This window comes from Ursus maritimus, unplaced genomic scaffold (assembly GCF_017311325.1).
Source record: "Ursus maritimus isolate PB19 unplaced genomic scaffold, ASM1731132v1 scaffold_35, whole genome shotgun sequence".
NCBI classification, from domain to species: Eukaryota; Metazoa; Chordata; class Mammalia; order Carnivora; family Ursidae; genus Ursus; species Ursus maritimus.
In genome coordinates, this window is record NW_024426119.1 from 6,871,543 (window position 1) to 6,883,454 (window position 11,912).

Sequence of the window (11,912 nt, forward strand, 5' to 3'; positions counted from 1 at the left end):
CCCCCCCCCCCCCCCCCGCACAGGCCTGACCTGCTGTGGGTCCGGGTGAGTGGCTGAAAAAGTAAGGAACAGATGGATGACACAGCAAGTGAGGCCCTTCAGTGTCCCCCCCCAAGATCTCCCCCCCTCCGTGGAGGCCCCGTGCCACGAACAGGCTGCTCGCTCACACTCTTCTCCCTCCCCTACAGACCGTGGTGCGGGGCAGCTCGGTGCCCGTGGATGGCTACATCTCAGGGCTGCTCAACGACATCCAGAAGTTGTCGGTCATCAGCTCCAACACCCTTCGTGGCCGCAGCCCTACCAGCCGGCGGCGGGCACAGTCCCTGGGGCTGCTGGGGGACGAGCACTGGGCCGCGGACCCGGACATGTACCTGCAGAGCCCCCAGTCTGAGCGCACTGACCCCCACGGCCTCTACCTCAGCTGCAACGGGGCCACACCAGCAGGCCGCAGGCAGGTGCCGTGGCCAGAGCCACAGAGCCCGAGGGTCCTCCCCAATGGGCTGGCTGCCAAGGCACAGTCGCTAGGCCCCACGGAGTTCCAGGGTGCCACGCAGCGCTGCCTGCAGCTGGGTGCCTGCCTGCAGAGCTCCCCACCCGGCGCCTCGCCCCCCGCAGCCACCAGTAGGCGCGGGACCAAGGCTGCCAGGCACGGTTCTGAGGAGGCCCGGCCGCAGTCCTGCCTGGTGGGCTCAGCGACAGGCAGGCCGGGCGGGGAGGGCAGCCCCAGCCCTAAGACCCAGGAAAGCAGCCTTAAGCGCAGGCTCTTCCGAAGCATGTTCCTGTCTACTGCTGCCACGGCCCCTGCAAGCGGCAGCAAGCCGGGCCCTCCCTCCCAGAGCAAGGTAGGTGGGGGCTGGGGTCGACCCTCTGGGCCGCTCTCAGCAGGGCAAGGAGCCTGGCCTTCCCTACTTACAGGGTCAGGCTAGGGAGAGTAGAAGGGAACAGAATGATCAAGAAACCAGCTCAGCCTCCACTGCGGATTCTACCCTGAGCCAAATGAGCTCTGGTCTTCCAGAGGCTGTGAGGGTGAGTCAGAGGGGGCAGGCCAGCTCGTTCGTTTTCTGGGGGGCCTCAGAGGGGCTTTCGGTACACCCCTGCCCTGTGCCGTGTGTCTCAGTGGACCACACTGGGAGGCAGTCACCTTTAACCATAAGCCCAGACCCTCCCCCGGTGCCCAGCGACCACCAGCCTGGCCCCAGCACTGGGCAGTGGCAGGCTCCGGCCTCCCTCTTCCCAGAGCTTCTTTCCACCTCCACCCCTCTCTTGCCCAGTGCTCTCCTGAGGTCCAGCAGACGCTCCCTGGACTGCTTCTCCCTCAGGTGTCAGAGTTTTCATGTCAACTCCTTCTCCAGTGAGAAGGATTCTTTGCTTCCGACCCTGCCCCTGCCTTTTTTTTTTTTTTTTTAAGATTTCTTTCTTTATTTGAGAGAGAGAGAGTGCAAGTGCAGGGAGGGGCGGAGGGAGAGAGATTTCAGCAGACTCCTCGCGGAGCTCAGAGCCCGATGTGGGGCTCGATCTCACAACCCTGAGATCATGACCTGAGCGGAAACCAAGAGTCTGACACTTACCGACTGCGCCACCCAGGCACCCCCCCTCCCCTTTTCTTGAGTGGTTGTTCGGTTTAGCATTTCTGGAATGATTTGTTGTGCAGTTCACGTGCCACAGGAAAAGCTGGAGGATTGAGTTGGCCTCGGCCCAGAGCAGCCGGAAAGCCGACTTTTGACATGCGCGACAGCCTCGAATGCACAGATTTTTCTTGTGAAATAGGAAACAGCGAAGGGAGCTCTAATGGTGACATTTCTTGGCAGGCAGAGGAAAATGTTTTTGCTTTTTCCATGCCCTATGATGTCCTGTCCGTGGTGACAGCACCATCCTTTCTCATTTAGCAGATGAGAAGGTGGGCTCCGGGAGGGTCACACAAGCCCCAGATATGGAGACTGAGTCAGGGAGGGCAGCAGTGAGAGGGCCCTCCGGGCTCACGCCTCTTGCTCCCCAAGGCTTTCTGATCATGGCATCTCTAGCTCCTTCGTCGGGGGCGGGCAGAAATGAGCTTACGCTGCAGCGCGAGGCTGGGAAGTCAGACGTAAGAAACAACTGGTGACAGTGACATGAGTGACAGACCTCCCCTCCCCGGAGGGCTTTCAGAGCAAGCCTGGCACCTCCCCGGCGATGGTGCATGAGTGGGCTCCAGCCTGGACTTGGGTGGAGAGTTTGAGGAGTGGCCTGACTCTCAACCTTCCTAAGTCACTGCCAGCCCAAGGCTCCCAGGGAAGGTTCTGGTCTTTGTGCACTCGCTGGGATGAAGGACGCAGGCCGGGCTCCCCCATGGAATGGGGGCTGGAGGGCTGAACAAGTGAGACGTGGCTTGTTGTGTCTGTGAGCGGAGAGGTCTCCGGAAGGCTGTGCTCCTAGAGAGACACTTCCTTGAAAAGGAAGGTAGGAGCAGGCCAGTGCACACTGCCCAGGAGGTGAGAACTGGAACTTGATCGCTCGCTGGCCTCTTGGGAATCCTGTGGCAGGGTTTCAGGGATTTGGAAAAAGGGGGTGTCAACACTGGGTGGGCACTGACATGCCTGTTTCCGAGCTCCTGCCGGCACCCCACAGCAGGGAGCAGGCTGTCCAGCCAGCCTCAGTCGGCCTGTCCATCCTGCATTTTAGCAAGGATCTGGCATAGGCCACTGCAGCTGGGTGTGCAGTGAAAGCAGGTGGTGGTCGTCCTCTGGGGCTTGGAGACACCCCAGTTCCAAACCCAGGGCAGTGGTTTCCTTCCCGGCCTCTTGGGCTTACATTTCTAGAGAAATACTTCCAAGCCAGGCCTCTAAAAGGCAGGGCTGAGACTTCGTCTGAGCTGCTCCGGGCCAGGCCTTCTCAACCCCTGCCCTATTGACATTTGGATCAGAGAATCCTTTGTCGCAGGGGCTGTCCTGTACCCTGTAGGGTATTTAATAGCATCTCTGGCCTTTACCCACTAGATGCTGGTAGCACCTCTCAGCTGGGACAACCAGAAATCCTCCCCATACATGGCCAAATGTCCCTTGGGGGGATAAAATCAGCCCCCATTGCCAACCACTGCATCCAGCTTCCTCCTCCACCCCCACCGCCCCAGGAACCACCAGACCAACCCAGCAGCCAGCCTTCTGCACCTCGGCACATCCCAGGGCTTGGCTCAGGACGCTCACAGCAGCAACTACAGCCGCTGTCCGTGCACTGGTGCCCTAGGAGGTCAAGCCACCTGCCACCCAGGTGCCCTAGGAGGTCAAGCCACCTGCCACCCAGCTGCCACCACACCCTTGGCCACTGAACTAGCCAGAAGAGGCTACAGAAGGCTGTGTGGCTCTCGGGCTTTTGCGCTCAGCCCCAGGAAGCTTGGCCTGCAGTCACTCACTTTGGCTAAATAGCCAAAGACCTCGAGCCCTGACTGGGGTCAGAGGCAGGGAGGCCGAAGCATTAAGACAGGAACTGGGGGATTTAGAAGTGGTTCCACTTAGAGGCAGAGAGGCTAAATCAAAAGACCCCGACAATCCACAAACCTTGGTTAAACACCTACTGTGCACCCCGTACTCTGTTATGTGCCAAGGACCTCCGATAGGAGCACAGCTAAGGTTATCAGGCTGACCAGGACTGAAGTGAGCCCGCTCTTACTACTCAGTGCCTCTGGGCAAGTTACTTAACCTCTCTGAGCCCCTTTCCTTACCGACAAATACAGATAATAGTAGCACCCGTGGAATGCTAAAACAACCCAGAGGTTATGAGAATTCAATGAGATTATGCATGTAAGACCCTTGTCAAAGTGGCACACCCTTCATAAATGGCTTTATTATTTTTAAAATATTAGGACATGGCCTTTGCCTCCAAGGCACTTAGATTGCAGCCCCCAGCCCACGGCTGGAGAGCCTGGCCCTGTCGCCATGGCCCAGGAAGGGAAGATGAGGCATTGTCGTAACCATGCATGGCTCTTCCCAGTGGCTTCCTGCCCAGGAAGACATCTCAGTCACACAAGGAACTTCAGAGCCCATGACAACTAATTCCATCTTCTGTCCCCCTTTCTCTTTCTCGGTATGGCTTAAGACATTACCCCTGGTTTTTTCTTGTGGGGACATACAGTAAAAGCTCCCTTCTTGTGGAGACAGGCAGCAAGGCCAACAAAGGGACTCTGGGGACCAGAGTCCTGCTGAGGTGAAGACTGAGCCCAGCCCCATTACCCCGCATCCCCTGTCCCAGGCTGGGCTCTCGGCTGGATCCCTGCCCTTCGCCGCTTCCATCCACCCACCCACCCACCATACCCTTGGCCCCTGAGTTCAGGGGGGGGGGGGGGGGGGAGCAAATCCCCTTCTTGGCCCCTCAGCAGGGCCTGTCCTTACCTCCCCCGTCCCCGCTGCCCAAGCCAACTCAGCCAGAGAGCAGAGACAGCCTGTGTAGGGGGCCAAGAGGCCAGCAGGTGAAGGGAATCATTTTACAGCCTGCCGTCGACATCCAGGGGGAGAGAGGTTAGGGGGCCATTAGAGCAACCACAAGAGCAGCTCTAGCTGCCTCTAGGCCCCCAAATTGTGTGCAGCCCGACCCAGACGCTCAGAGAGCATGTTTTCTGTGACCCACACCTTGCAGGCCAGCGGGCAACGTTTTTGTAGGGCCTTGGGGGCTGCCTCGGTGATGGCGTGATGAAGTGAGCTGTGGTGGTGTCCTGTGAAGCCTCTGCTTCCAGGACATGGCCTCCCAGCCTCAGTAGTGGCCTTGCTCCCTCCACCCCCAGTCCCACCCCTCCCGCAGCCTCCCTGAGGCCATGGAATCACAGAGCCCATTTGTCCAAAACTGCTCCCAGTGTGGTCCACTGTCCTCCGGCATCAGAGCCCAGGGAACTCATTAAAATGCAGAGTCACTGCTCTAGGGACTTACCGAAGCTGGACTCTGCATTTTATCCAGCTCCCCAGATCACCATGTATTTATAGACGAGTTGGGCTCCAAGAGGGTGCGTTGCCTGAGATTCATCGCTGGTCAGAGCAGAGCAGTACTGGAATCTAGGTCGTGACCCCCAGTCCAGAGGTCCCACCGCTCCACTACACAGAGTGGGGAAACGTGGGTGAGGGTCAGGTGCTGGTGACGACATGGGAGGGTCTCTTTACTATCCAGATGTGCTCCCCGGGCAGGATGGAGTCGTGGCAGCAGTGCTGGGAGGCTGTCCTGGCTCCTTCACTGTGAGGGCTGAGCCTGAGCCAGGCATAGCCTGCCAGAGGCTGGTGTGCACTTTGGGGTGTGCAGGCGGGGTGGGGGCGGCAGTCTGCCACAGCTTGGCTCTCTGCTGGCAGGGTTACTCTCATACGTGCTCCCCTCTAGTCAAGATCAGGCACTGTGTAAGGTGGGGTAGACACCCTGAAGCCTGGGGAGAGGGTGCTGAAGAGGTTGACAAAGTTCTGCTGAGCATGGTAGGGTCCAAGGCCCAGACGTGGGGTCCCTCGGCCCAAGCTGAGAGCCTAAGGAAATCTCTTGGAAGTTGATGTAGTTCTGAGGATCTGGACTAGGGCCCGCTGGACAACTAGACAACTGCCATATGATGGGTTCTGAGATGTTCTGGAAAGTTCTCTGCAGCCCCTGAAGTGTCCCTTGTTAGGTTACTTACAGCCCTTTCCAGGTGCCCCTTTTAAAATCATATAATCCCTGGGAAGAGTCATGTTGCACATCGCCAGCTCCTTGGAGAGAACCCAAGGATGGGGCACTTTCCTGCCAGGCTGGCAGGAGGCCTTGGGCCCTGAAAGGCAAGGAGCCTCAGAGGCTTCAGGGCTGGCCCTTGGGCTCACTGAGGCCCAGTCTGCCACTCAGTTCTATCTTCCCTCCCTCCCCACCAGAGGCCATAAGGATAGGCCCCCCACCTTCCCTTCTGTGTGTGGGGGGTCATCAGCCAGGAGTGCTCAGAAGCAAGTCCAGAGGCTGCTCTGGGGAGCCCCTAGGAAACCTCCCTACCCCTGGCCCCAGGGCTTGGGTTAGGCTGGACCTACCTCCCAATTCCAGATCTCTCTGGCATCAGATCCCTAGCCCAGGAGACATACCTGAGAACCCCCCAGATGGTAATAGGGCTCTGTTGGGGCACACTCTCACAGCATAGACATGCAGACTCCCTGCTGTCAGGCAGGAGTGGGGCTGTCAGACCCCTTGCTGTGGCTTCCCTACCCTGTGCTGGGAAGCAGTCCCAGCTGCCCCACAGCCCAGGGCCTCTTCCGCCCACTTGGGTCCTTGGGTGTGAGCACCCCGGGAATGAAGTAGGTCTCTGACCCAGATTCCCCACAGAGCCTGGCAGTACAGAGGGAAGACAGCTTCCCAGTGGCCTCCCTGGGCTCTGGCTGTCAATTACCCAGGAAGAAATACCCAGCAGAGGACACCCCAGGGACTTTGCTTTCCTTCAGTTTCCCCGGCGAGGCAGAGCAGATGTCAAGAGCTGCTGTTTGGACTGCTCACCCGGGAACGCTGGGGGCTGGGCTCCTAGGCAGGAACTTCGGCTTCAGCTGCGTTTGAAAATCCTTGCCCACAGCACCTCCCCGATTTGGTCCGATGTCCTGCCAGACCTGCCCCTGTCCAGAGGTCACCCCCTGCTTCTGGGAAGGTCACTCCAAACGCTGCCACAGCCAAACCCTTCTCTGTTTCTCTTTCTCTCCCTGCAGCCTAATTCCTCTTTCCGGCCACCACAGAAAGACCCCCCACCAAGCCTGGTGGCCAAGGCCCAGTCCTTGCCCTCGGACCAGCCCATGGGGACCTTCAGCCCTCTGGCCACCTCGGATACCAGCAGCCCCCAGAAGTCCCTCCGCACGGCCCCCGCTGCCGGCCCACCCCCAGGCCGGTCTTCCCCCGCAGGCTCTCCACGCACCAGGCAAGCCCAAATCAGCACCAGCAACCTGTACCTGCCCCAGGACCCCGCGGTGGCCAAGGGTGCCCTGGCTGGCGAGGACACAGGTGTTGTGACACATGAGCAGTTCAAGGCTGCACTCAGGATGGTGGTGGACCAGGGTGACCCCCGGATGCTGCTGGACAGCTACGTGAAGATCGGCGAGGGCTCCACGGGCATCGTCTGCCTGGCCCGGGAGAAGCACTCAGGCCGCCAGGTGGCCGTCAAGATGATGGACCTCAGGAAGCAGCAGCGCAGGGAGCTGCTCTTTAATGAGGTGGGAGGAGGGGGGGTGTGGTGGGGCGCTTAGGATGACCATCTGGGAGCCTGGCCGTGGGGACGGGGCCTGGCACTCAGGCAGCCCCATCTGCCCCGCAGGTGGTGATCATGCGAGACTACCAGCACCTCAACGTGGTGGAGATGTATAAGAGCTTCCTGGTGGGCGAGGAGCTGTGGGTGCTTATGGAGTTCCTGCAGGGCGGGGCGCTCACGGACATTGTCTCCCAAGTCAGGTGGGCAGCTGGGAGGCCTGGGCTCCGGGAGCTGGCTGCCCCCACCATTGTCCCAGCAGGGGGATTGGGCAGCCTCGGGCCAAGAAAACTTGGGGTGCCTGTCACATCATTGTGAGCACCCCCTGTCCATTTGGGTTAACAGACCCAGGAGGGTTCGGGGGAGTGGGGTGGGGTCTCCAGCCTAGGTCCAGGCCCATTTCCACTGAGGCTCTAGCCTGCCTGGACCCCCGCACCTATTGCCCAGGAGCCGTGGGGCCTCACCCCAGGGGCACCTAATCTGCCAGCCCGGCTGCCCCACAGCCCTGCCGAAGCTCATGTTTTCTTCTGTCTGTGACCTGGCCTTCCCTGTCCAGGCTGAACGAGGAGCAGATCGCCACTGTGTGCGAGGCCGTACTGCAGGCCCTGGCTTACCTGCACGCCCAGGGTGTCATCCACCGGGACATCAAGAGTGACTCCATCCTCCTAACTCTCGATGGCAGGGTAGGGCCCTCCCCAGCCTGGCACACTTGTGCCCCTCCCCCTGTGTCCATGCTCCCAGCTCAGCTCCCACTTCTAGTTCACCACTCCCTGCCCCCCCACCCTTCTCAACCACAGGTGAAACTCTCGGACTTTGGATTCTGTGCTCAGATCAGCAAAGACGTCCCTAAGAGGAAGTCCCTGGTAGGAACCCCCTACTGGATGGCTCCTGAAGTGATCTCCAGGTCTCTGTATGCGACTGAGGTAACCTCTCCTTCCATGGGCCAGTCCTCCCAGAAACTCCTGTTTGGGAACAAACAGCCCCTGTGGCCCCTGCAGAGACACCCCTCCCCCAAAGAGCCCTGGTTTTCAGGTTCCCACTTAGTCAATACCCTACCCCACTTCCCATTGCCCCCTGCCCACTCTTGGGTGGGTCTTCCCTCGCTTGTGACTTTGCTGCCAAACTATTCCCAAAAATGTTCCTCCTGCAGCTTGTGGGCAAGGTGGGGTATGGCCAGGCTTCCCCATGTGTGATGGCCATTCTCCCTGAATGGCTGACAGCTCTGCCCCTAGAGTCAGTGGGCACTCCTGCAGGAAGTCACTGGCCACAGGGCAGATGGACAGGAAGGAGGCCAACTCACCAATGACAGCAGGGACCAGCTGCTCCCGTCCCCCTGCAACACACTGCTACCAAGGGGCCCTACTCTGGCCAGTGGTGTCAAGGACATTCTCTTCCTCCAGGTGGATATCTGGTCCCTGGGCATCATGGTGATTGAGATGGTGGACGGAGAGCCACCCTACTTCAGTGACTCCCCAGTGCAGGCCATGAAGAGGCTCCGGGACAGCCCCCCACCCAGGCTGAAAAACTCTCACAAGGTCAGTCAGTGCTCAGGGTGGACGCTGCTGGCCCCATTCTTCCTGAGACTGAAGGGACCAGAGCCTGGGCTCCCAGGCCCACCCCCTCCCTTCCACAGAATTCGGAGGCTCCCAGAAGAGGTTCCACCCTCCCCACACAAAACCCGCAGCAAAGTCCTGTGGTCGTTTGGACAAGTTTCCACCTGTAGGCAATTGACAGGAGCCTGAGAGAAGGAAAAGCAAGGCTGCCAGGAATCCCTGATGTCCTGGGGAGGAATCTAGAGAAGCTAACTGAGCAGGAGCCCCTCCACTCCCTCTGTCAGGGGAGCCATAGCATGGCACGGTGTTCCCAGTCTAACACAGCAAACTGTCTTTTCCTCCCATCAGTGCACATCCTGACCACATCTGAGCCACAGGTTTTCCCTTAAAACCAGTGTGTGTGTGTGTGTGTGTGTGTGTGTGTGTGTGTGTGTGTTTGCGCACGTGCACATTTAACCCTTTTCTGTCAAATCCACCCAAACCCACAGGCCTTACCAGTGGACACCCCCTGCTGGTAGCCAGGTCAGCTTAGGGCGGCAAGTGGCACTGCCATCTGATGGCCAGAGAGAGAAATGTCCCAGAGGGTTGAAACCCAGTCCCTAAATAAAATACTTCTGTGGCCCCAACACAGCTGGATGGGAGGACAGTCTGGAAACACCTTCCCAGTCAGCTGGTCCTTGGAACCTGCCCTGCCAGCCCCAGGACTAACACATAGGGGAGATTTCCAATTGGTTAATTCCCCAGAGGATGTAGCCTTTTGTAACAGCCCAAGACTTAGTCTTATCCCAAGATACTGGCTCAGAATGAACCAAGATAAGCCCTTGGCTCAGAGCATTAAAGAAATCTTCCTTGTCAGGTCTCACTTTGTTCTTTTCCATTTTTCAAGACACTTCATCCCTGGCCTCTTTTTGGATCCTCACTAAAGACAGGGCATGTACATTTTATCATTAGCCCTTTGGGCAGATTAAGAAAACTGAGGTCTAGAGAAAATTGCAACTTGTCGAAGATGAGGGATAGACCCAGGACTGGATCACTAGTACCAATCCCGTGCCCCTTCCGCAGAGCCATAGAGCCTGAAGTCTGCGAGCCTTGAGCAGCAGGGTGGGGAATGGGCTGTGTATTGAGAGCTGGGCTCCCTAGAAACCAGGCATCTTCCTTCCACTGCTCAGCACCACCCCCTAGAGGTGAACTAGTCACTTTTCCTGGACTGATGCCAAGTTTCTTTACCTACCTGATGATCTGACAGTACTGGGCCTGGGAGCTGCCAGGAAGTGAGCAACAAGAGAATTCGGGACCTTCAGATGATGGTGGGGCTGGGCAGATGAGTCACCCCAAAGTGACTGCATGCGACGGCTTCCTCTCAGTGCTGCCCTGTCCTCACAGGTCTCCCCAGTGCTTCGAGACTTCCTGGAACGGATGCTGGTGCGGGACCCCCAGGAGAGAGCCACGGCTCAGGAGCTCCTGGACCACCCTTTCCTGCTGCAGACGGGGCTGCCCGAGTGCCTGGTGCCCCTGATCCAGCTCTACCGCAAGCAGACCTCCACCTGCTGAGCCCACCCCCAGAGCTCACTTGCCACCCATGCCTGCAGGCAAGGGACACTGGGCAGCCAGCCTGCCGGCAGGGCCTGCCTGCCTCATTCTCTCAGTATTCTCTCCAAAGATTGAATGTGAAACCCCACCCACACCCTCCTGCCCTTTAGCCCACTGGGCCAGGCCGGACCTGCCCCTTGGTCTCTCTCCCTCCCAAGAGAGTCCCCAGTTGCCTTTGGGATGATGGAGACCCCTTCTACAGGATAACCCTTTGTTATTTGCACAGGGATATTTCTAAGAAACGTGGAGACCAGCACTCCTGGCCGCTGTGGCCAACCCAGCAGAAAAGGCTGCTGCAGTTTTTTAACGGTAGTTGTACACTAGCGTCCCAGGCCACCTCAGCGGGCACACTGCCTGTCTTCACCAGGATACTTGCTGTTCTCAGCTCCAGCTCTAAACCCTGGGGTCTCGAGAGGGCCACAGGGAAGGTTTCTGTTGCCTGGAGCTGTCTTCCTCCCTCGTGTCTGACTTCCTGAAGGTACAGTCCGACCTGCACCTGCTTCCCAGCCCACCTGCACTGACATCACTCTCCCTGCACAGCCGGCCCTGAACTGTGAACAGCCTGCTCGCAGGCCAGGGAAGGAGGAGGAGCGTTTTTCTGAGGGAAAGAGAAAGAATGGAGTTGGTGGTAAACGTGGTCTCACTTTACAGGATGGAGAGAACATCGTGTGTGTGTGTGTGTGTGTGTGTGTGTGTGTATGTGTGTGTGTGTAAGTGGCGGATGGTCACCCCGACAGCCTGGCTCCCTTCAGGTGGCCCACAGCCAGCTTCAGTAAGGCTTCTCCATCCTTTCTGCCACTGAGTTCTACTCTGAAGGGACCTGCTTTCTTGGCCTGGCTTCCCACCTCCCAAGTCCCTTGTTTCTACCTGACCAGCAAAGAGATCTGCATTGAGTCTAATGCATCCTAGGGGCTTGGCAGATTTCCAGGTTTCTTCTCTACTGTCGAGTCTGAGAGCCAGAGACGGGAATGGTGAGGGAACAGACTTTGTTTTACCTGTGAGCTCCATCTCAATAACCAGGTCATCAAGGACCCGTTCTTATCAAAATCTTGGTCTGGGGGGAGGTGAACCACCTCCTGGGTCCCATCCTGTCATGAAAATGGGCACCCCCTTTGTGCAAACCATCGGCCCTAGCTGCCTCTTCAGACACCTGTCTCCTTGTCCCCCTCCCCTCCCCACCTTCAGGGATGTTGTGAGTCAGGGAATCCAGGGAAGAACTCCAGGTGTCAGGACCCTATCTAGATAATATTTTTAGATTCCTCTGCTCCCTAGTGGCCTGCTTTGGGGCCCCCCCCAAAAAAATCGCAAGGACTTTTTTAAGGGTCAGAGTTTTAAAAACAAAAGCATCTTCCCTAGAAACTTTTGTGAATTGTTTGCACTTGTGCCTGTTTTAAATTAAACTGAGTGTTCAAAACCTCTGGGCTGTTGTCTCTGAGAATGGAGCCAGGCTGTCTTCAAGCTGGACACCCTGCAGTGGGTGTCTGGTGTGTGCCCCCCCACCATGTGAGCTCCCCAGCCGTCACTCAAGTCCGCAGAAAACCCAACTCCCTGGTGGCATGTGGGCCCGTGAGGGCAGATAAGGAGGAAAC

General features: G+C 58.2%; 1 protein-coding gene across 3 annotated transcripts in view; it reads left to right on the forward strand.

Annotated features, from left to right (window-relative positions):
• The window catches only part of PAK6 (p21 (RAC1) activated kinase 6), a 39,719-nt gene extending 27,988 nt beyond the window's left edge, over positions 1-11,731 (forward strand). For all 3 annotated transcript variants that reach the window (XM_040620454.1, XM_040620455.1, XM_040620456.1), the window contains 7 exons: positions 189-842; positions 6,651-7,148; positions 7,250-7,383; positions 7,737-7,863; positions 7,978-8,103; positions 8,581-8,715; positions 10,117-11,731. In XM_040620454.1, the coding sequence (XP_040476388.1) occupies positions 189-842; positions 6,651-7,148; positions 7,250-7,383; positions 7,737-7,863; positions 7,978-8,103; positions 8,581-8,715; positions 10,117-10,284 (1,842 nt within the window). In that variant the 3' untranslated portion in view covers positions 10,285-11,731. The remainder of the gene's footprint in view (positions 1-188; positions 843-6,650; positions 7,149-7,249; positions 7,384-7,736; positions 7,864-7,977; positions 8,104-8,580; positions 8,716-10,116) is intronic.
• Positions 11,732-11,912: the final 181 nt, after the last annotated feature.